The sequence below is a fragment of the Pseudophryne corroboree genome, assembly GCF_028390025.1.
Source record: "Pseudophryne corroboree isolate aPseCor3 chromosome 3 unlocalized genomic scaffold, aPseCor3.hap2 SUPER_3_unloc_90, whole genome shotgun sequence".
NCBI classification, from domain to species: domain Eukaryota; kingdom Metazoa; phylum Chordata; class Amphibia; order Anura; family Myobatrachidae; genus Pseudophryne; species Pseudophryne corroboree.
The window spans coordinates 50,461-73,616 of record NW_026967586.1 but is presented as its reverse complement, the minus strand read 5'-3'; the positions used below and the strand labels follow the sequence as shown (position 1 = coordinate 73,616).

The 23,156-nt window shown below is 48.5% G+C and overlaps 1 protein-coding gene across 1 annotated transcript in view; it reads left to right on the top strand.

The window, feature by feature from the left end:
* Positions 1 to 8,736: 8,736 nt before the first annotated feature.
* The window catches only part of LOC134984906 (zinc finger protein OZF-like), a 34,264-nt gene continuing 19,844 nt past the window's right edge, over positions 8,737 to 23,156 (top strand). The window contains exons 1-2 of the mRNA XM_063950378.1: positions 8,737 to 8,829; positions 14,625 to 15,216. Coding sequence (XP_063806448.1) covers positions 14,739 to 15,216 — 478 coding nt within the window. The 5' untranslated portion in view covers positions 8,737 to 8,829; positions 14,625 to 14,738. The remainder of the gene's footprint in view (positions 8,830 to 14,624; positions 15,217 to 23,156) is intronic.

Here is a 23,156-nt window from a genome sequence, read left to right as displayed (position 1 = left end):
TGGAACGCGAAGGCAGGAAGTAGGGCATGGTTGCCACAGGCAGCTTCCTGGTTACTAGCCCCTCCCCTCCTTCACCCTGCCCACAGGCCCGCCCTCTGTAATGATGTTTAACATACATGTCCTCAGTGCAGGAGGCCGGCGGCCATTTTCTTGTAGTCCAGTCCGGCAGCAGCAATAGGTTCCCTGGCCGTGCAGTGACGTCAGGAGCGGCGGCCATTTTCCCCTGGTCTGAGCTCCGCCTTCCTCCTATCATTCCCACAAGGCAGCAGGAGCAGAGAGCAGCCATTGCTGTGTCTGGCAGCAGGTAATGATATTATTATTATTATTCTATAGGCTGAGCAGCTCTGGTGTCAGGTTCTGTACTACAGGGGGAGCAGCCTCTGGTGCCTTGTTATAGTGCAGCTGGAGCAGCCTCTGGTGCTGCATTATCCCTGTACAGGTGGCTGACACTCTAGTGTCCTATTACTGTAATACAGGTGGCGCAGACCCTGCCGTTACCGTAATACAGGTGGCGCAGACCCCGCCGTTACCGTAATACAGGTGATACAGACCCCGCCGTTACCGTAATACAGGTGGCGCAGACGCCGCCGTTACCGTAATACAGGTGGCGCAGACGCCGCTGTTACCGTAATACAGGTGGCGCAGACCCCACCATTACCGTAATACAGGTGGCGCAGAGCCCGCCATTACCGTAATACAGGTGGCGCAGACCCCGGCGTTACCGTAATACAGATGGCGCAGACCCCGGCGTTACCGTAATACAGGTGGCGCAGGCCCCAACGTTACCGTAATACAGGTGGCGCAGACCCCGCCGTTACCGTAATACAGGTGGCGCAAACCCCGCCGTTACCGTAATACAGGTGGCGCAAACCCCGCCGTTACCGTAATACAGGGGGCGCAGACCCCGCCGTTACTGTAATACAGGTGGCGCAGACCCCGCCGTTACAGTAATACAGGTGGCGCAGACCCCGCCGTTACCGTAATACAAGTGACGCAGACTCCGCCGTTACAGTAATACAGGTGGTGCAGACCCCGCCGTTACCGTAATACAAGGTGCGCAGACCCATCCGTTACCGTAATACAGGTGGCGCAGACCCCGCCATTACCGTAATACAGGTGGCGCAGACCCCGCCATTACCATAATACAGTTGGCGCAGATCCCGCCGTTACCGTAATACAGGTGGCGCAGGCCCCAACGTTACCGTAATACAGGTGGCGCAAACCCCGCCGTTACCGTAATACAGGTGGCGCAAACCCCGCCGTTACCGTAATACAGGGGGCGCAGACCCCGCCGTTACTGTAATACAGGTGGCGCAGACCCCGCCGTTACAGTAATACAGGTGGCGCAGACCCCGCCGTTACCGTAATACAAGTGACGCAGACTCCGCCGTTACAGTAATACAGGTGGTGCAGACCCCGCCGTTACCGTAATACAAGGTGCGCAGACCCATCCGTTACCGTAATACAGGTGGCGCAGACCCCGCCATTACCGTAATACAGGTGGCGCAGACCCCGCCATTACCATAATACAGTTGGCGCAGATCCCGCCGTTACCGTAATACAGGTGGCGCAGGCCCCAACGTTACCGTAATACAGGTGGCGCAGACCCCGCCGTTACCGTAATACAGGTGGCACAAACCCCACCGTTACCGTAATACAGGTGGCGCAAACCCCACCGTTACCGTAATACAGGTGGCGCAGACCGCACCGTTACCGTAATACAAGTGACGCAGACCCCACCGTTAACATAATACAGGTAGCGCAGACTCCACTGTTACCGTAATATAGGTGGCGCAGAGCCCGCCATTACCGTAATACAGGTGGCGCAGACCCCGGCGTTACCGTAATACAGGTGGCGCAGACCCCGCCGTTACCGTAATACAAGGTGCGCAGACCGCGCCGTTACCGTAATACAAGTGGCGCAGACCCCGCCGTTACCGTAATTCAGGTGGTGCAGACCCACGCCGTTACCGTAATACAGGTGGCGCAGACCCCGCCGTTACCGTAATATAGGTGGCGCAGCCCCGCCGTTACCGTAATACAGGTGGCGCAGACCGCACCGTTACCGTAATACAAGTGACGCAGACCCCGCCGTTACCGTAATACAGATGGCGCAGACCCCGCCATTAACATAATACATGTGGCGCAAACTCCGCCATTACGGTATTACAGGTGGCGCCGACCCTGTCGTTACCATAATACAGGTGGCGCAGACCCTGCCGTTACCGTAATACAGGTAGCGCAGACCCCGCTGTTACCATAATAGAGGTGGTGCAGACCCCGCTGTTACCGTAATACAGGTGGCACAGACCCCGCAGTTACCGTAATACAAGTTGCACAGATCCCGCTGTTACAGTAATACAGTTGGCGCAGATCCCGCCTTTTACCGTAATACAGGTGGCGCAGACCCCGCCATTACCATAATACAGGTGGCGCAGACCCCGCCGTTACCGTAATACAAGTGGCGCAGACCCCGCCGTTACTGTAATACAGGTGGAGCAGACCCCGCCGTTACCGCTATTCTATACATATAATGGCATTGTACTATATAGGGGAGCGCTATGTGTTGTCCTACTCTACATGGGGAGCGACCTGTGTTGCCCTTTTATACAGGGGGAGGTGCCTGTGATGTCTTGTTACTATTATTATATAGGGTAAGCAGCATGTATAGTCTTTCTATACAGAAGGAGTGGTATGTTCCTTCCAAATGCCTCCTGAGACTGCCCCTGTGGCCGCTGTGCGCGTCTGGGCGCATGTGATTCTGCTACTGCGGCCTTCATCGCCATTGTTACACCTTTCCTATAGTAGTTTATTCCCCTTCTGTGTGTATTCATGGACGCAGCCATGTTGGACTTCAGTCACATGACATTGTTTCTCCTATCCTCGGTGCTGACAAGTGCTGCGCCTAATTGCCCACCAATCCCTGCTAACCTGTGGGTTTAAATAGCCTGTCCCAGCACTGAAGGATGTCAGTGCTTCAATTGTCTTCAGTGATTCCAGTGTGCAGTTCTCCCATGGACTTTCTCTGCAGTACAGCCTGACACCCTGGTGATTATACTCTGCAGTGTAACCCGACTCTCCAGTGATTAACCCTCTACAGTCTACCCTGATTCACCTGTGTCTGAACTCCGGCTTTCCAGCAGCCTTCCTCCATTTACATTCTCTGTATTCCTGCGCACTCCAGCTTCAGTCCTCAGTTACCTACGAGCCCCAGCTTCATCTTCCAGCGAACCCTAGCTTCATTTATTGTTTCCAGAACTTTCCTCCATATTCCAGGTTACTGGTCTTAATCAGTCGTGCACCTAATTGTCATTTGTGACTTTCTATTATTCTCTTGCACGTTATTTGACTTTTTATTTAATAAAAGCACTGAAGGCAATTCCAGTTGTCGTGGTCACGCCCTCGGGCATTCATTGCTACTGTCATTACGCATGTCCAGGAGTCCCATAGCTCCTCCTAAATTCTAGTACCCGTCAGCCCCTACAACTGAGGCTCCCAGTCACGGTCACCAGCCCTCAGTTGTGACAGGAGCGGCCTGTGTTGTCATAATATACAGGGATAGCATTCCGTGCCGTCATAGTATACAGGGGGAGTGGCCTGTGTTGTCATAATATACAGGGATAGCATTCCGTGCCGTCATAGTATACAGGGGGAGTGGCCTGTGTTGTCATAATATACAGGGGGAGCATCCTGTGTTGTCATAATATACAGGGATAGCATTCCGTGCCGTCATAGTATACAGGGGGAGCGGCCTGTGTTGTCATAATATACAGGGGTAGCATCCTGTGCTGTCATAGTATACAGGGGGAGTGGCCTGTGTTGTCATAATATACAGGGATAGCATTCCGTGCCGTCATAGTATACAGGGGGAACGGCCTGTGTTGCTATAATATACAGGGGTATCATCCTGTGCTGTCATAGTATACAGGGGGAGCAGCCTGTGTTGTCATATTATACAGGTGGAGCGGCCTGTGTTGTCATGATATACAGGGGGAGCGGCCTGTGTTGTCATAATATACAGGCGGAGGGGCCTGTGGTGTCTTGTTACTATTATTATATAGGGTGAGCAGCATAAATTGTCTTTCTATACAGAAAGAGTGGCCTATGTTGTCATAATATACAGGGGTAGCATCCTGTGTTGTCATAGTATACAGGGGGAGCGGCCTGTGTTGTTATAATATACAGGGGTAGCATCCTGTGCCGTCATAGTATACAAGGGGAGTGGCATATTATACAGGGGTAGCATCCTGTTCTGTCATAGTATACAAGGGGAGTGGCCTGTATTGTCATAATATACAGCGGTAGCTTCCTGTGTTGCCATAGTATACAGGGGCAGCGGCCTGTGTTGTATTTATTTTATTATTTATTTATTAGCAGTTTCTTATATGGCGCAGCATATTCCGTTGCGCTTCACAATTACAGCAGCAGTTATTGAACAAAACTGGGTAAAAACAGACAGACATAGAGGTAGGAAGGCCCTGCTCGCATGCTTACAATATATGGGGAAATAGGCATTGATACACAAGGATAGATGCTACCTGTTGCATAATGGTCCACTAGATTGCTAGGTTCTTAATGGGTTGTATGATATGATCACCCAGCGATGAGATGAGGTATAGACTGAGAACAGCAGAGGACCCAAGACTGAGCCTTGCGGTACTCCAACTGATAGAGGTAGAGAAGAAGAGGTAGAATCTGAGAAGTGAATACTGAAAGAGCCATTAGATAGGTAGGATGAGAACCTGGAGAAGGCTGTGTCCTGAAGACCTAGGGATTGTAGTATTTGAGAAGAAAGTGGTCAGCAGTGTCATAAGCAGCAGAGAGATCTAGAAGAATAAGTAGTGTGTAATGGCCTTTAGATCTAGCAGTGACTAGATCATTCACTACTTTGGTCAGTGCCGTCTCTGTGGAGTGTTGGGCATGAAAGCCTGACTGAAGTGGGTCCAATAAGTTGTGGGAGTTAAGAATGTGTGTGAGGCGAGTGTAAGCAAGTCTCTCAAGTAGCTTTGGGGGACATGGTAGCTGAGAAATGGGACGGTAGTTAGTGTGTTTGAGTTAGAGTTGTGTTTGTTTAGAATGGGAGTAATCACTACATGCTTAAACAGAGAAGGAAAGATACCAGTAGAGAGAGAGAGATTACAGATTTTAGTTAAGGTTGGGATAAGCACAGGAGACAAAGTTTTACTGACTTGTGAGGGTATAGGATCAAGAGGAGAGGTAGTGGAGTAGGAGGATGAAAAGAGTGTTGATACTTCATCTTCACTTGTAGGATCAAATGAAGAGAAAGTGCCAGAGGGTTCAGGTAGGGAATTGAGCAGGTCACTGGCTGAGGAAGAGTATACCATTTCATCTCGGATTTTATCAATCTTATCCTTGAAGTAGGAGGCAAATTCTTGTGTACTGATAGTAGCTAGTGAGGGAGGGAGTGATTTAAATGTATTAAAAAGTCACTTGGGGTTGGTGGCGTGAGAAGAAATGAGAGATTGGGAATATGTTTCTTTGGCAGTGTTCAGGGCCTGATGATAGGAGTGGTAGGTGGTCTTATATGTGAGGAAGTCACTTGGATTCTGAGATTTACGCCACTGACGTTCTACTTTACGTGACAGTTTTTGTAGGTGTCTTGTTGATTTAGAGTGCCACGGTTGGCATCTAAGCCTACGTGGAGTGTGATGGGTAGTTGGAGCCACTTCATCAAGGGCACTCTCTAGGTGCCCTTGATGAAGTGGCAGGTAGGATACAACAGTGTCCGCTGTTGTAAATGTAGAGATTGGTGAGACCAGTTGTTGCAGAGAAGTGGAAAGTTGGTGAAAATGTATATTGTTAGTATTTCTGCGGGTTAGAGGGGGCTTGCTAGGTTTTAGTGTCATAGAGTTTTGAGTAATAGAAGAGATTGTGAAGGTGATCAGGTTGTGATCAGAGAGAGGGAAAGGAGTGTTAATGAATTCAGAAACAGCAGAGCCTGGTGAATACAACATCAAGGTAGTGGCCCTCCAGGTGAGTAGAGGAGTCGGACCATTGGGTGAGGCCAAGAGAGGAGGTTAGAGAGAGGAGTTTGAAGGCATGAACAGATTGTGGACTGTCAAGAGCTATATTGAAATTGCCCATAATGATGGTGGAGATGTCAGAGGATAAGATGCGCGGGAGCCAGGCAGAAAAATCTTCTAGAAATTGTTGTTTGGGTTGCCCAGGAGGGCGATAGATAGCTGCAACATACAGAGAGAAGGGGGTGAAAATCCTGATAGAGTGAACTTCAAATGATGTGAATGCGAGTGATGGAACCTGAGGTAGAACAGTGTATGTGGAAAATTGGGACAGTAAGATTCCAACCCCACCACCTTTACTATTACCAGACCTGGGGGTGTGTATGAAGTGGAAACCACCGTGTGACAGTGCTGCAGGGGAGGCCGTGTCTGATTTGTGTCAGCCAGGTTTCTGTTATAGTCAGCAGATTAAAGTTGTGATATATGAAGAGATCGTGTTTGGATGATAATTTGTTACAAACAGAGCGTGCGTTCCATAAGCCACATTTTAGTGACTTGTAGGGGGATGGGAGACACGTGATATTTATGAGGTTAGATGGATTTGTATGTTGTTTTGAGATAGCTGAGTGTGAGAGGGACAGGTGGTTGGGGCCTGGATTTGGTGATATGGCACCAGCTAATAAAGGCAGAAGAGTGAGATAAATATTGGATGTCTGCTAGTGTTTATTCTGGTGGCCAATTGTGGTTGTCAAAGTACTTGCAGAGAAGTAAGTATAAAGCTCATGAGTGTTTAGAAGAGGGGAGTGGAGAATAGAAGCTGTAATGTGCACAGAGCGGTGAGTTTTAGGGTGAGTGTAGAATGTGTTAATTTTGGTGAGAATTCCATGAATTGAAATAAGAAACAGTAGTTTGATGAACATGCTGTGGTCGTTTGTGAGATCATTTTGGGTTAAGTGGTTTAAGTAAGTTACCTTTCCTTAATGGTGCTCAATGTTTGTTCAATTGTTTATTTAACTGTTCTGATAACACACTTCTTAATTCCACGCAAGCAGAGGTGACTGTCGGGAATGCGACATTATACAGTAACACCAGGGGACATGTCTGGGTGATGACTGGAGAGGTGACTGCCGGGAATGGGGCATTATACAGTAACACCAGGGGACATGTCTGGGTGATGACTGGAGAGGTGACTGCTGGGAATGGGACATTATACAGTAACACCAGGGGACGTGTCTGGGTGATGACTGGAGAGGTGACTGCTGGGAATGGGACATTATACAGTAACACCAGGGGATGTGTCTGGGTGACGACTGGAGAGGTGACTGCTGGGAATGGGACATTATGCAGTACCACCAGGGACATGTCTGGGTGATGACTGGAGAGGTGACTGCTGGGAAGGGGACATTATACAGTAACACCAGGGGACGTGTCTGGGTGATGACTGGAGAGATGACTGCTGGGAATGGGACATTATACAGTAACACCAGGGGATGTGTCTGGGTGGTGACTGGAGAGGTGACTGCTGGTAATGGGACATTATACAGTAACACCAGGGGATGTGTCTGGGTGATGACTGGAGGGGTGACTGCTGGGAATGGGACATTATACAGTAACACCAGGGGATGTGTCTGGGTGATGACTGTAGAGGTGACTGCTGGGAATGGGACATTATACAGTAACACCAGGGGATGTGTCTGGGTGATGACTGGAGAGGTGACTGCTGGGAATGGGACATTATACAGTAACACCAGGGTGGGTGATGACTAGAGAGGTGACTGCTGGGAATGGGACATTATACAGTAACACCAGGGGATGTGTCTGGGTGATGACTGGAGAGGTGACTGCTGGGAATGGGACATTATACAGTAACACCAGGGGATGTGTCTGGGTGATGACTGGAGAGGACTGCTGGGAATGGGACATTATACAGTAACACCAGGGGAAGTGTCTGGGTGATGACTGGAGAGGTGACTGTCGGGAATGGGACATTATACAGTAACACCAGGGGATGTGTCTGGGTGATGACTGTAGAGGTGACTGCTGGGAATGGGACATTATACAGTAACACCAGGGGATGTGTCTGGGTGATGACTGTAGAGGTGACTGCTGGGAATGGGACATTATACAGTAACACCAGGGGACGTGTCTGGGTGACGACTGGAGAGGTTACTGCTGGGAATGGGGCATTATACAGTTACACCAGGGGATGTGTCTGGGTGATGACTGGAGAGGTGACTGCTGGGAATGGGACATTATACAGTAACACCAGGGGATGTGTCTGGGTGATGACTGGAGAGGTGACTGCTGGGAATGGGACATTATACAGTAACACCAGGGGATGTGTCTGGGTGATGACTGGAGAGGTGACTGCTGGGAATGGGACATTATACAGTAACACCAGGGGACGTGTCTGGGTGATGACTGGAGAGGTGACTGCTGGGAATGGGGCATTATACAGTAACACCAGGGGATGTGTCTGGGTGATGACTGTATCACTGTTTGTGTCCAGTGTCTATAAGGTGTCAGGATGTCACTGTCTATGTCTCCATGCAGGAGGGGGAGTATATAGAGGAACACAGGGGTCTGTACAAGGACGTGATGATGGAGAATCACCGGCCCCTCACATCACTGGGTAAGAGGAGACTGTCATGTATTGTACAGGGGAGAGCAGGTATGGGGTCTCCTATATACACACATCACCTGATAATCACATATATACACTGTACTCAGTCACTGTGTGTCTCCTACAGATGGGTCCAGTAACAGAGATACCCCAGAGAGATGTCCCCGTCCTCTGTATTCCCAGGATTGTACAGAGGAGAATCACAGGATCCCACAGGAGGATCAGGTAGGTGGGATTTAGGGTCTCCCCAATATACCAAAGTGACCATCACTATATGATCTGTAGAGAAGCTGTGTGTTTTATACACCGATATTATACTGTTTCACCTCATTTTAAGCTAACACTATGCAAATACCATTGTATTATTTTCTCATCCTAGAGGATGCTGGGGTCTCATCAAGAACCATGGGGTATAGACGGGATCCACAGGAAACATGGGCACTTTAAGACTTTAAAAGGGGTGTGAACTGGCTCCTCCCTCTATGCCCCTCCTCCAGACTCCAGTTAGATTCTGTGCCCAGGCAGACTGGATGCACACTGAGGAGCTCTACTGAGGAGCTCTGAAAAGACTGTTGTCTATGTTAGGTTTTGTATTTTCAGGGAGATCTGCTGGCAACAGGCTCCCTGCATCGTGGGACTTAGGGGAGAGAAGTCAGACCTACTTCTGTAAGTTTCAAGGCTCTGCTTCTTTGGCTACAGGACACCATTAGCTCCTGAGGGTCTGATCGCTAGGTACGCCTAGATGCTCGTTCCCAGAGCCCGCTGTCACCTCCGTTGCAGAGCCAGAAGTCAGAAGACAGGCACGTAGAAGAAGATCAGAAGACTTCAGTGACGGCTTTGAGGTATAGCACAGCGGCCGCGCTGCGCGCCATGCTCCCACACTCAGAGGCACTACAGGGTGCAGGGGGGGGGGGGGGCGCCCTGGGCAGCATTTTAACCTCAAAATAACTGACTGGCAGGAGCGGACATAGTGCCAGGGCACTGTCCGGACCCCCGCCAGTATAAAAAAGTTTAAAAAAGAGCAGGTCTGAAGCGCGCCATTACGGGGGCGGAGCTTAGCCCTCACAGCACACAGCCCGGCGCTATTTTCTCTACACAGGCTGCAGAGACGCTGGTTATTCCTCACACTGCTGTACAAGTAACGGTGCAAAACGGGGGGGTGGGGGGGGCAGAGTGATTTTGGTGCATTATATGTAACTTAGAAAAGCGCTGCAGGTCTGGGACATTTTCTGTAGTGTTTTCAGACCGGGTTTGGGCGCTGGGGTGTGAGCTGGCAATATCTCCCTCTGAGTCTCTCTGACAGGCTTTACTGTGGGTCTGTCCCCTATAGGCCCAGTGTATCTGCGTGTGGTGGGTGCACGTGTGTCGGCATGTCTGAGGCGGAGTGCTCTACCTAGGAGGAAACTATGTTAGGGACACAAACGGCTGTGGGAGTGACCCTGTCGGCACCGCCGACACCTGATTGGGTGAATGTTTTGAGTGCTTTGAATGATAAATAAAAGATTGGATAAATCTGAGTCTCAGAACCAGGCTTGGAAGAAATCCGCAGAGGATGTGCTGTTTCAAGTCCAGACCCCCTCGGGGTCACAAAAACGTTCATTTGCCCAGCTGGCAGACACGGACACGGACACTGACTCAAGTGTCGACTATAGTGATGCCAGATTAGATCCAAAACTGGCAAAGAGCATTCAGTACATGATTGTGGCGATAAAAGAGGTATTACATATCACCGAGGACCCTGCTGTTCCTGATACTAGGGTCTGTATGTATAAAGGAAAGAAACCTGAGGTAACGTTTCCTCCTTCTCATGAACTGAACACGCTTTGTGAAAAGGTTTGGGAAAGTCCTGACAAAAAGTTTCAGATTCCCAAAAGGATTGTTGTGGCGTATCCGTTTCCCTCTGGTGATAGGGAAAAGTGGGAGTCACCACCCATTGTGAACAAAGCTCTATCAAGGCTATCCAAAAAGGTAGCTCTACCGTCCCCTGACACGGCAGCCCTAAAGGATCTTGCGGATCGTAGGCAGGAAAATACATTGAAATCCATTTATGTCACCACGGGTACGCTACTCAGACCAGCCATTGCTTCTGCGTGGGTGAGTAGTGCTATCGAAAAATGGGCAGATAACATGTCCTCTGAATTGGATACCCTAGATAGGAATAGCATCCTTTTGACACTAGGTCATATCAGGGACGCTGCAGTCTACCTAAAGGAAACTGCGAGAGATATTGGCCTCTTAGGATCACGAGCCAATGCCATGGCAGTCTCAGCTAGGAGAGCATTGTGGATTTGTGCTGATGCTGACTCTAAGAAAGCTATGGAGTCTCTACCGTATAATGGTGGTGTGTTGTTTGGTGACGGCCTCGCTGATTTGGTATCTACGGCTACCGCGGGTAAATCATCATTTTTACCTTATGTGCCTGCACCACAAAAGAAAGCACACCACTATCAGATGCAGTCCTTTCTGCCCAATAAATACAGAAGGGGCCGAGGGTCTTCCTTCCTTGCTACGAGAGGAAAGGGAAAAGGTAAACGATCACCGGCCGTGGCCGGTTCCCAGGAGCTACAGTCCTCCCCGGCTTCTGCCAAGTCCACCGCATGACGCTAGGACTCCTCTACGGGAGTCTGCACCAGTGGAAGCATGTCTCAGGCTCTTCAGTCAGTTCTGGGCTCATGGGTTTTAGAAATAATGGGTACAAACTGGAGTTTCAAGACGTCTCCCCTCACCGATTTTTCAAATCAGCCTTACCAGCTTCTCTTCTAGACAGGGAGGTGGTATGCGCCGCAATACAAAAATTGTGTCACATTCAAGTCATAGTTAGGGTTCCCCTGTCATAACAGAGAGAAGGCTTTTATTCGAGCCTGTTCGTGGTCCCGAAGCCAGATGGCTCAGTCAGACCAATCCTGAACCTCAAATCCCTCAATTTCTACCTAAAAAAATTCAAATTCAAGATGGAATCTCTCCGGACAGTGATCTCCAGTCTGGAGGAGGGGGATTTTATGGTGTCAGTAGACATAAAGGATGCCTACTTGCATGTTCCCATTTATTCCTCACATCAGGCTTACCTGAGGTTTGCAGTTCGGGATTGTCATTACCAATTTCAGACGTTGCCATTTGGTCTGTCCTCGACTCCGAGGGTTTTCACCAAAGTAATGGCCGAAATGATGGTTCCCCTACGCAAACAAGGAGTCACGATTATCCCGTACTTGGACGATCTCCTGATAAAGGCGAGATCCAGGGACCAATTGATGCAGAATATTACGCTCTCCCTGACAATTCTGCAGCAACATGGTTGGCTCCTAAACTTGCCAAAATCACAGTTGGTTCCGACGAGACGGCTGTCGTTTTTGGGAATGATTCTGGACACAGAATTACAGAGAGTCTTTCTTCCAGTGGAAAAGGCTCTGGAACTTCAATGTCTGGTCAAACAATTGCTGAAACCAGCAAGAGTATCGATGCACTCGGTTGCTGGGAAAGATGGTGGCAGCCTACGAGGCAATTCAGTTTGGCAGATTCCATGCCAGAGTGTTACAGTGGGACCTGTTGGACAAGTGGTCCGGGTCCCATCTGCACATGCACCGAAGGATAACCCTGTCTTCCAAGACCAGAATCTCACTCCTATTGTGGCTGCACAGTTCTCACCTCCTAGAGGGACGCAGGTTCGGGATCCAGGACTGGATCGTAGTGACCACGGATGCAAGTCTCCGAGGCTGGGGAGCAGTCACGCAGGGGGAAAGCTTCCAGGGAAGATGGTCAAGCCAGGAAATGTGTCTACACATAAACGTTCTGGAGTTAAGGGCCATTCACAATGGCCTTCTGCAAGCGAACATCTTCTTCGTAATCGGCCCGTCTTGATTCAGTCGGACAACATAACAGCAGTAGCGTACATAAACCGCCAGGACGGAACAAAGTGCAGAGCGGCAATAGCAGAGGCCACAAAGGTGCTCCGTTGGGCGGAAAGGCATACAAGCGCTCTGTCGGCGATCTTCATTCCAGGAGTGGACAACTGGGAAGCAGACTTCCTCAGCAGACACAATCTCCATCCAGGAGAGTGGGGTCTTCATCAAGAGGTCTTTGCAGAAGTGACAAGTCTTTAACGGAATTCCTCAAATAGACATGATGGCGTCTCGCCTCAACAAGAAACTTCAGAGAAATTGTTCCAGGTCAAGAGACCCTCAAGCAATAGCAGTGGATGCCCTAGTGACACCGTGGGTGTTTCAGTTGGTGTACGTGTTTCCTCCGCTTCCACTCATTCCAAAAGTGATAAAGAGCATAAGAAGAACAAAGGTTCGAGCGATCCTCATTGTTCCAGACTGGCCAAGAAGGGTTTGGTATCCGGATCTTCTGGAATTTGTCGAAGGAGATCCCTGGCCTCTTCCTCTGGTGGAGGATCTGTTACAGCAGGTGCGTGTTCCAAGACTTACCGCAACTTCGTTTGACGGCTTGGAGGTTGAACGCCGTATCCTAGCCTGGAAGGGTATTCCCGAGGAACTTATCCCCACACTTATTCAGGCCAGGAAGGGAGTAACGTCGAAACATTACCACCATATTTGGAGAAAATACATGTCTTGGTGTGAATCAAGCAAGGTTCCTACGGAAGACTTTCAGCTAGTACGTTTTCTCCATTTTCTACAAGCCGATGTGGATGCGGGCCTTAAGTGCGCTCAATTAAGGTTCAAATTTCAGCCTTATCGGTTTTCTTCCAAAAACAATTGGCCTCTCTTCCAGAAATTCAGACCTTCGTGAAAGGTGTGTTGCACATCCAACCTTCCTTTGTGCCCCCTGTGGCACCATGGGATCTTAACATGGTGTTGCAATTCCTTCAATCTCATTTGTTTGAACCTTTACAGAAGATAGAGTTGAAATTCCTTACTTGGAAAGTGGTCATGCTGTTAGCCTTGGCATCCGCAAGGTGGGTGTCTGAATTGGCGGCCTTGTCTCACAAGACCCCTTATTTGATCTTCCATGAAGATAGAGCAGAATTAAGGACTCGTCAGCAGTTTCTGCCGAAAGTGGTTTCGTCGTTCCACTTGAACCAACCTATTGTGGTGCCAGTGGCTACTGACGCCTTGCTGGAATCAAAGTTTCTCGATGTAGTAAGAGCTTTGAAAATTGATGTCGCCAGAATGGCTCAGTTTAGGAAAACAGAGGCTCTGTTTGTCCTGTATGCTCACAATAAAATTGGGGCTCCTGCTTCCAAGCAGACCATTGTGCTCTGGATCTGTCATACGATTCAGCAGGCTCATTCTATGGCTGGATTGCCTTTACCGAAATCGGTAAAGGCCCATTCTACCAGAAAGGTGGGCTCGTCCTGGGCGGCTGCCCGGGGGGTCTCGGCATTACAACTTTGCTGAGCAGCTACTTGGTCGGGTTCAAACACCTTTACGAAGTTCTACAAGTTTGATACCCTGGCTAATGAGGACCTCATGTTTGGTCATTCGGTGCTGCAGAGTCATCCGCACTCTCCCGCCCGTTCTAGTGCTTTGGTATAACCCCATGGTTCTTGATGTGACCCCAGCATCCTCTAGGACGTATGAGAAAATAGGATTTTAATACCTACCGGTAAATCCTTTTCTCTTAGTCCGTAGAGGATGCTGGGCGCCCGTCCCAGTGCGTACTGTATCTGCAGTTATTAGTTGTGGTTACACACATGTTGTTGTGTTACGTTTATAGTCAGCCTGTTGCTGATGTTGTTCATGCCGTTGACTTGTGTTGTGTTAAATGCCATGTTGCACGGCATGCTTGAGGTGTGAACTGGTATGTATCTCACCTTAGTTTAACAATAAATCCTTTTCCTTGAAATGTCCGTCTCTCTGGGCACAGTTCCTATAACTGGAGTCTGGAGGAGGGGCATAGAGAGAGGAGTCCGTTCACACCCCTTTGAAAGTCTTAAAGTGCCCATGTCTCCTGTGGATCTCATCTATACCCCATGGTTCTTGATGTGACCCCAGCATCCTCTACGGACTAAGAGAAAAGGATTTACCGGTAGGTATTAAAATCCTATTTTTTGGATAATTTAGGAAGAAAGTCTGTCTGATATAAAGGCAGAAGATACAGAGGGAGAAGAAGAGACGTATGTGACTGATATAAAGGCAGAAGATATAGAGGGAGAAGAAGAGACGTATGTGACTGATATGAAGGCAGAAGATACAGAGGGAGAAGAAGAGACGTATGTGACTGATATAAAGGCAGAAGATATAGAGGGAGAAGAGGAGACGTATGTGACTGATAGGAAGGTAGAAGATATAGAGGGAGAAGAAGAGACGTATGTGACTGATATGAAGGCAGAAGATACAGAGGGAGAAGAAGAGACGTATGTGACTGATATAAAGGCAGAAGATATAGAGGGAGAAGAGGAGACGTATGTGACTGATAGGAAGGTAGAAGATATAGAGGGAGAAGAAGAGACGTATGTGACTGATATGAAGGCAGAAGATATAGAGGGAGAAGAAGAGACGTATGTGACTGATATAAAGGCAGAAGATATAGAGAGAGAAGAAGAGACGTATGTGACTGATATAAAGGCAGAAGATATAGAGGGAGAAGAAGAGACGTATGTGAGGGGTGATCAGCAGTGTAAGGAGGAGAAGATCCCTACAGATATCGGCACAGGTGAGTAATAAACACTTATTACAGAAGTCACATATTCTCATTGCTCAGTCACTACAGCAATCTCTTATCCTACACCCTCCTCCGCCATCAGCCCTGTTCTCAGTTGGGTGTTTATAACACAAGGCTATCCATGACAAATATCACATGTAGAGAGTTATTACACACAACACGATAATGTTATTAAAAGTAACAAGCAGAAGTTTATTATTAGTGATTATATGTAAATGTGTATATATGTATGTATATAATTAGTATTGTTTTTTGTGGAGTGCCTAATTTATATGCATTTTGTTAGATGATGCAGGTATGAAATATTTCCTGCTATACAGTAGACCTGAGCTCACCAAATACAATTCGTATAAGATTCAGAAATAAAATGAAATTTGAATCTAGAACTTCAAGTAAAACAGAGTAAAAGCTTATCACAAGTACATATATGTATAATCATAAGACAAGCGTTTTGCACTTGTTGTCACCCTTGCATGGGCGAGCTTGTTCTTATCCACTCCAATTCACTCAAAATACAAATTGTGTATCACCCAACGCGTTTCTTCAATAGTGACTTCTTCAGGGGTGTTTTCTGTTAAAGGCTTTATCCTCAAATATCAGTTGTGTAGACTTGAAATAATTGTGTAACCTTCAGACAGTGATTGTGGACTTGTCCATGATGAACACATTCCTAATTACTTGTGAATAATAGTTCCTGCTCTGTGCAGTTCTGAGGTTATGACTTTAGGGAATGTAATGGCCAGATCCAATATTGCTCAATCTAAGGTCTCCCAGTAGCCATACTACATACATAAATGTGTCTTACACTCACTATTTTAACTAACAATAATAAACAGTGGAGTTTTAGTTCATGTATTGCTCAGTGCATTTAAGCCTGCAGCCCCCGACAAGGGACCCCACTATACTGCAGGTCCTACTCTATTGCTCAAAATAATTACCATAAAAACAGCTATCACATTAGTGTTAAACTTTAGGTATGCTCTCAGTGGCGGAACAGTGGCCGAAAGGCTTGGATTGTTTTTCAGAGCACCAGTCTGACATGCCACCACATCTCACGTGGCCTTCCAATTCACCAGATCTGGGACTGTTTGGCTGGGTCTGGCATTGTACTGTTGGTGCAGTTCCTGATGCGTTTGGAACGATTGGTGGTTGCTAGACGCCCTAAATGCCTGTGGTCCCGATTTGTCATGATCTACTTTCACCCACTGTTCCGCCGCTGAGATTTTTGCTGTCCATGCTTCTTCCACTGTAGATGGATACTACTCACTGTCTACAAGGGATCACCAACAAACAAATGCCGGTCTCGGCCAAAACCAATGGCTCCCTTTTGCCAGTTGCATCATGTGCACGACCCATGGTTCCATCTGAAAAAGAAACAATATCTCAACAAATTTGCATTGTATCAATACCTCAGACATTGACAATGATCATCCAGTAGTTGTAGTGTCACCATCTACACGCATGTGCACGTCCTGTGTCATTGTACTTATATATATGTGTGTGTGTGTGTGTGTGTGTGTGTGTGTGTGTGTGTGTGTGTATATATATATATATATATATATATATATATATATATATATATACACACAGAGGAAAAACCACAGCACTCACCGCACCAGAAGCGGGGCACAGCTATGCACTTACCACTCACTGGGTGGGGTGCATGTAACACTGCACTCTCCACCACAGAAGCGGGGTGCACAGCTGTACTTACCACTCACAGGGCGGGGTACATGCACCCCACCCTGTGAGTGGTAAGTGCATAGCTGTGCCCCGCTTCTGGTGCGGTGAGTGCTGTGGTTTTTACTCTGTGTGTATATGAAGGGGTTAATCTATGGTTAGCTCTTATTAACCGTGGCCACTAGCTTTCTCATGCACCCCTGTGTGGACTCTAATATCCTGAACCTGTCTCAGCTGTTCCTTAGCAATCATCTCTGAGCCAGTGCAATAGGTGACTAGTGTACCTTTAAAAGCCATAAAGTCTGTGGCAGGTACACATTACATCTAGCAGGCAGATGATGCAGCAGTGTGGTAGTCAGGTTTTAAGACTCTGTGATAGTGTAGGACCTGCATGAAGGTGGGGTACCTTGAATCGGTATACAGGCTTCCGTGCATTGGCCAATCCACTAACTAAACTATTGAAGTGTTGAGGATAAGTGAGTTTACTTTGGTGAGTGCTGGGTTTTTTGTTTGTATGTGTGTATATATAGTGAAGTAAATATTAAAGAATCAATAGCCGGTGCCCTCCAAACCAGGCTGTATCAGTTGGTGCAACGTAATGTAGAATCCATACAAGGAGGCACTCAGAATAAATAGACCAGGCAGTTTAGTGTACCAACGTTTCAATGCTCTATTCGCTGCATTTTCGTCATGGGCGCAGAATAACAGAGACATACAACCACTCGCCTAATATACCCGGTGGAACCATCCATGTCGCCATCCGTTGCACACTCCAGCGCATCAAAGTGACGTCATCTGACAAATGCTACGTCCGGAGACACGGAGAGAACGTCGTTCACGTGACCTATAGTAACCAATGGGGACAAAAGTATAAAGTAACCTGCCAACAAAACAGTGTAACAACACCGATCAAATTCTATCCTCTTAGATATATATCTATTTCTCTGACAGGGTCCACAGGTTATCCACAAGATAACATTGGGATATGATGAAGTGACAGTGGATTTGCAACAAATGGTGAAAGCTTTCGGCCTCCCAGCATGCAACGGGCCTGTCCATATATCCCCGCCTCCTGGCTCAGGCAAATCAGTTTTTTGTTTGGTGCGGCAGGAGCCGAACCATGGCCCTCATTCCGAGTTGTTCGCTCGCAAGCTGCTTTTAGCAGCTTTGCACACGCTAAGCCGCCGCCTACTGGGAGTGAATCTTAGCATAGTAAAATTGCGAACTAAAGATTTGCAGAATTGCGAATAGAAACTTCTTAGCAGTTTCTGAGTAGCGCGAGACTTACTCTGCCACTGCGATCAGTTCAGTCAGTTTCGTTCCTGGTTTGACGTCACAAACACTCCCAGCGTTCACCAAGACACTCCCCCGTTTCTTCAGACACTCCCGCGTTTTCCCCAGAAACTGCAGCGTTTTTTCACACACTCCCATAAAACGGCCAGTTTCCGCCCAGAAACACCCACTTCCTGTCAATTACATTACTATCACCAGAACGAAGAAAAAAACCTCGTAATGCCGTGAGTAAAATACCTAACTGCATAGCAAATTTACTTGGTGCAGTCGCACTGCGGACATTGCGCATGCGCATTAGCGACTAATCGCTCTGTTGCGAAAAAAAAAAATAACGAGCGAACAACTCGGAATGACCACCCATGGTCAGAGGGCTGCTGTTTTTTTGCAGCCATCAGTTTTCTTATTTTATTTTCTCTGACGTCCTAAGTGGATGCTGGGGACTCCGTCAGGACCATGGGGGATTAGCGGCTCCGCAGGAGACAGGGCACAAAAATAAAAGCTTTAGGACTGGGTGGTGTGCACTGGCTCCTCCCCCTATGACCCTCCTCCAAGCCTCAGTTAGGTTTTTGTGCCCGGCCGAGAAGGGTGCAATCTTGGTGGCTTTCCTGAGCTGCTTAGAGTAAAAGTTAGACTTAGGTTTTTTATTTTCAGTGAGTCCTGCTGGCAACAGGCTCACTGCATCGAGGGACTAAGGGGAGAAGAAGCGAACTCACCTGCGTGCAGAGTGGATTGGGCTTCTTGGCTACTGGACATTAGCTCCAGAGGGACGATCACAGACCCAGCCATGGATGGGTCCCGGAGCCGCGCCGCCGCCCCCCTTACAGAGCCAGAAGAGTGAAGAGGTCCAGAAATCGGCGGCAGAAGACGTCCTGTCTTCAAGAAAGGTAGCGCACAGCACTGCAGCTGTGCGCCATTGCTCTCAGCACACTTCACACTCCGGTCACTGAGGGTGCAGGGCGCTGGGGGGGGGCGCCCTGAGACGCAATGTAAACACTATATATGGCTAAAAATACATCACATATAGCTCCTGGGCTATATGGATGTATTTAACCCCTGCCATTTTACCTCATAAAAAGCGGGAGAAAGGCCGCCGAGAAGGGGGCGGAGCCTATCTCCTCAGCACACAAGCGCCATTTTCCCTCACAGCTCCGCTGGAAGGACGTCTCCCTGACTCTCCCCTGCAGTCCTGCACTACAGAAACAGGGTAAAAAAGAGAGGGGCGGGGCACTAATTTGGCATATAAACATATATAGCAGCTATAAGGGAGAAACACTTACTTATAAGGTTGTCCCTATACATATATAGCGCTCTGGTGTGTGCTGGCAAACTCTCCCTCTGTCTCCCCAAAGGGCTAGTGGGGTCCTGTCCTCTATCAGAGCATTCCCTGTGTGTGTGCTGTGTGTCGGTACGCGTGTGTCGACATGTATGAGGAGGAAAATGGTGTGGAGGCGGAGCAATTGCCTGTATTAGTGATGTCACCCCCTAGGGAGTCGACACCTGACTGGATGGTCTTATTTAAGGAATTACGTGATAGTGTCAGCACTTTACAAAAAACTGTTGACGACATGATACAGCCGGCAAATCAGTTAGTGCCTGTTCAGGCGTCTCAAACACCGTCAGGGGCTCTAAAGCGCCCATTACCTCAGTCGGTCGACACAGACACTGACTCCAGTGTCGACGGTGAAGAAACAAACGTATTTTCCAGTAGGGCCACACGTTACATGATCACGGCAATGAAGGAGGCTTTGCATATTTCTGATACTACAAGTACCACAAAAAAGGGTATTATGTGGGGTGTGAAAAAACTACCCGTAGTTTTTCCTAAATCAGATGAATTAAATGAAGTGTGTGATGATGCGTGGGTTTCCCCCGATAAAAAATTGCTGATATCAAAGAAATTATTGGCATTATACCCTTTCCCGCCAGAAGTTAGGGCGCGTTGGGAAACACCCCCTAGGGTGGATAAGGCACTCACACGCTTATCAAAACAAGTGGCGTTACCATCTCCGGATACGGCCGCCCTCAAGGAGCCAGCTGATAGGAAGCTGGAAAATGTCCTAAAAAGTATATACACACATACTGGTGTTATACTGCGACCAGCAATTGCCTCAGCCTGGATGTGCAGCGCTGGGGTGGCTTGGTCGGAGTCCCTGACTGAAAATATTGATACCCTTGACAGGGACAGTATTTTATTGACTATAGAGCATTTAAAGGATGCATTTCTATATATGCGAGATGCACAGAGGGATATTTGCACTCTGGCATCAAGAGTAAGTGCGATGTCCATTTCTGCCAGAAGATGTTTATGGACACGACAGTGGTCAGGTGATGCGGATTCCAAACGGCACATGGAAGTATTGCCGTATAAAGGGGAGGAGTTATTTGGGGTCGGTCTATCGGACCTGGTGGCCACGGCAACAGCTGGAAAATCCACCTTTTTACCCCAAGTCAGCTCTCAGCAGAAAAAGACACCGTTTTTTCAGCCTCAGTCCTTTCGTCCCCATAAGGGCAAGCGGGCAATAGGTCAGTCATATCTGCCCCGGGGTAGAGGAAAGGGAAAAAGACTGCAGCAGGCAGCCCCTTCCCAGGAACAGAAGCCCTCCACCGCTTCTGCCAAGTCCTCAGCATGACGCTGGGGCCTTACAAGCGGACTCAGGTGCGGTGGGGGGTCGTCTCAAGAGTTTCAGCGCGCAGTGGGCTCACTCGCAAGTGGACCCCTGGATCCTACAGGTAGTATCCCAGGGGTACAGATTGGAATTCGAGACTTCTCCCCCTCGCAGGTTCCTGAAGTCTGCTTTACCAACGTCTCCCTCCGACAGGGAGGCAGTATTGGAAGCAATTCACAAGCTGTATTCCCAGCAGGTGATAATAAGAGTACCCTTCCTACAACAGGGAAAGGGGTATTATTCCACACTATTTGTGGTACCGAAGCCAGACGGCTCGGTGAGACCTATTTTAAATCTGAAATCTTTGAACACTTACATACAAAGGTTCAAATTCAAGATGGAGTCACTCAGAGCAGTGATAGCAAACCTGGAAGAAGGGGACTATATGGTGTCCCTGGACATCAAGGATGCTTACCTCCATGTCCCAATTTGCCCTTCTCACCAAGGGTACCTCAGGTTCGTAGTACAGAACTGTCACTATCAGTTTCAGACGCTGCCGTTTGGATTGTCCACGGCACCCCGGGTCTTTACTAAGGTAATGGCCGAAATTATGATTCTTCTTCGAAGAAAAGGCGTCTTAATTATCCTTTACTTGGACGATCTCCTGATAAGGGCAAAGTCCAGGGAACAGTTGGAGGTCGGAGTAGCACTATCTCGGATACTGCTACAACAGCACGGGTGGATTCTAAATATTCCAAAATCGCAGCTGATCCCGACGACACGTCTGCTGTTCCTAGGGATGATTCTGGACACAGTCCAGAAAAAGGTGTTTCTCCCGGAGGAGAAAGCCAGGGAGTTATCCGAGCTAGTCAGGAACCTCCTAAAACCAGGAAAAGTGTCAGTGCATTATTGCACAAGGGTCCTGGGGAAAATGGTGGCTTCCTACGAAGCGATTCCATTCGGCAGATTTCACGCAAGAACTTTTCAGTGGGATCTGCTGGACAAATGGTCCGGATCGCATCTTCAGATGCATCAGCGGATAACCCTGTCTCCAAGGACAAGGGTGTCTCTTCTGTGGTGGCTGCAGAGTGCTCATCTACTAGAGGGCCGCAGATTCGGCATTCAGGACTGGGTCCTGGTGACCACGGATGCCAGCCTAAGGGGCTGGGGAGCAGTCACACAGGGAAGAAATTTCCAGGGAGTGTGGTCAAGTCTGGAGACTTCACTTCACATAAACATACTGGAGTTAAGGGCAATTTACAATGCTCTATGCCTAGCAAGACCTCTGCTTCAAGGTCAACCGGTGCTAATCCAGTCGGACAACATCACGGCAGTCGCCCACGTAAACAGACAGGGCGACACAAGAAGCAGGAGGGCAATGGCAGAAGCTGCAAGGATTCTCCGCTGGGCGGAAAATCATGTGATAGCACTGTCAGCAGTGTTCATTCCGGGAGTGGACAACTGGGAAGCAGACTTCCTCAGCAGGCACGATCTCCACCCGGGAGAGTGGGGACTTCATCCGGAAGTCTTCCACATGATTGTGAACCGTTAGGAAAAACCAAAGGTGGACATGATGGCGTCCCGCCTCAACAAAAAACTGGACAGGTATTGCGCCAGGTCAAGGGACCCTCAGGCAATAGCTGTGGACGCTCTGGTAACACCGTGGGTGTACCAGTCAGTGTATGTGTTGCCTCCTTTGCCTCTCATACCCAAGGTACTGAGAATTATAAGACGGAGAGGAGTAAGAACTATACTTGTGGCTCCGGATTGGCCAAGAAGGACTTGGTTCTCGGAACTTCAAGAGATGCTCACAGAGGACCCATGGCCTCTGCCGCTAAGAAGGGACTTGCTTCAGCAAGGACCCTGTCTGTTCCAAGACTTACCGCGGCTGCGTTTGACGGCATGGCGGTTGAACGCCGGATCCTAAGGGAAAAAGGCATTCCGGAAGAGGTCATACCTACCCTGGTCAAAGCCAGGAAGGAGGTGACCGCACAACATTATCACCGCATTTGGCGAAAATATGTTGCGTGGTGTGAGGCCAGGAAGGCCCCCACGGAGGAATTTCAACTCGGTCGATTCCTGCATTTCCTGCAAACAGGAGTGTCTATGGGCCTCAAATTGGGGTCCATTAAGGTTCAAATTTCGGCCCTGTCGATTTTCTTCCAGAAAGAATTGGCTTCAGTTCCTGAAGTCCAGACATTCATCAAGGGAGTACTGCATATACAACCCCCTTTTGTGCCTCCAGTGGCACCGTGGGATCTCAACGTAGTTCTGGGATTCCTCAAATCACATTGGTTTGAACCGCTCAAATCTGTGGATTTGAAATATCTCACATGGAAAGTGACCATGCTG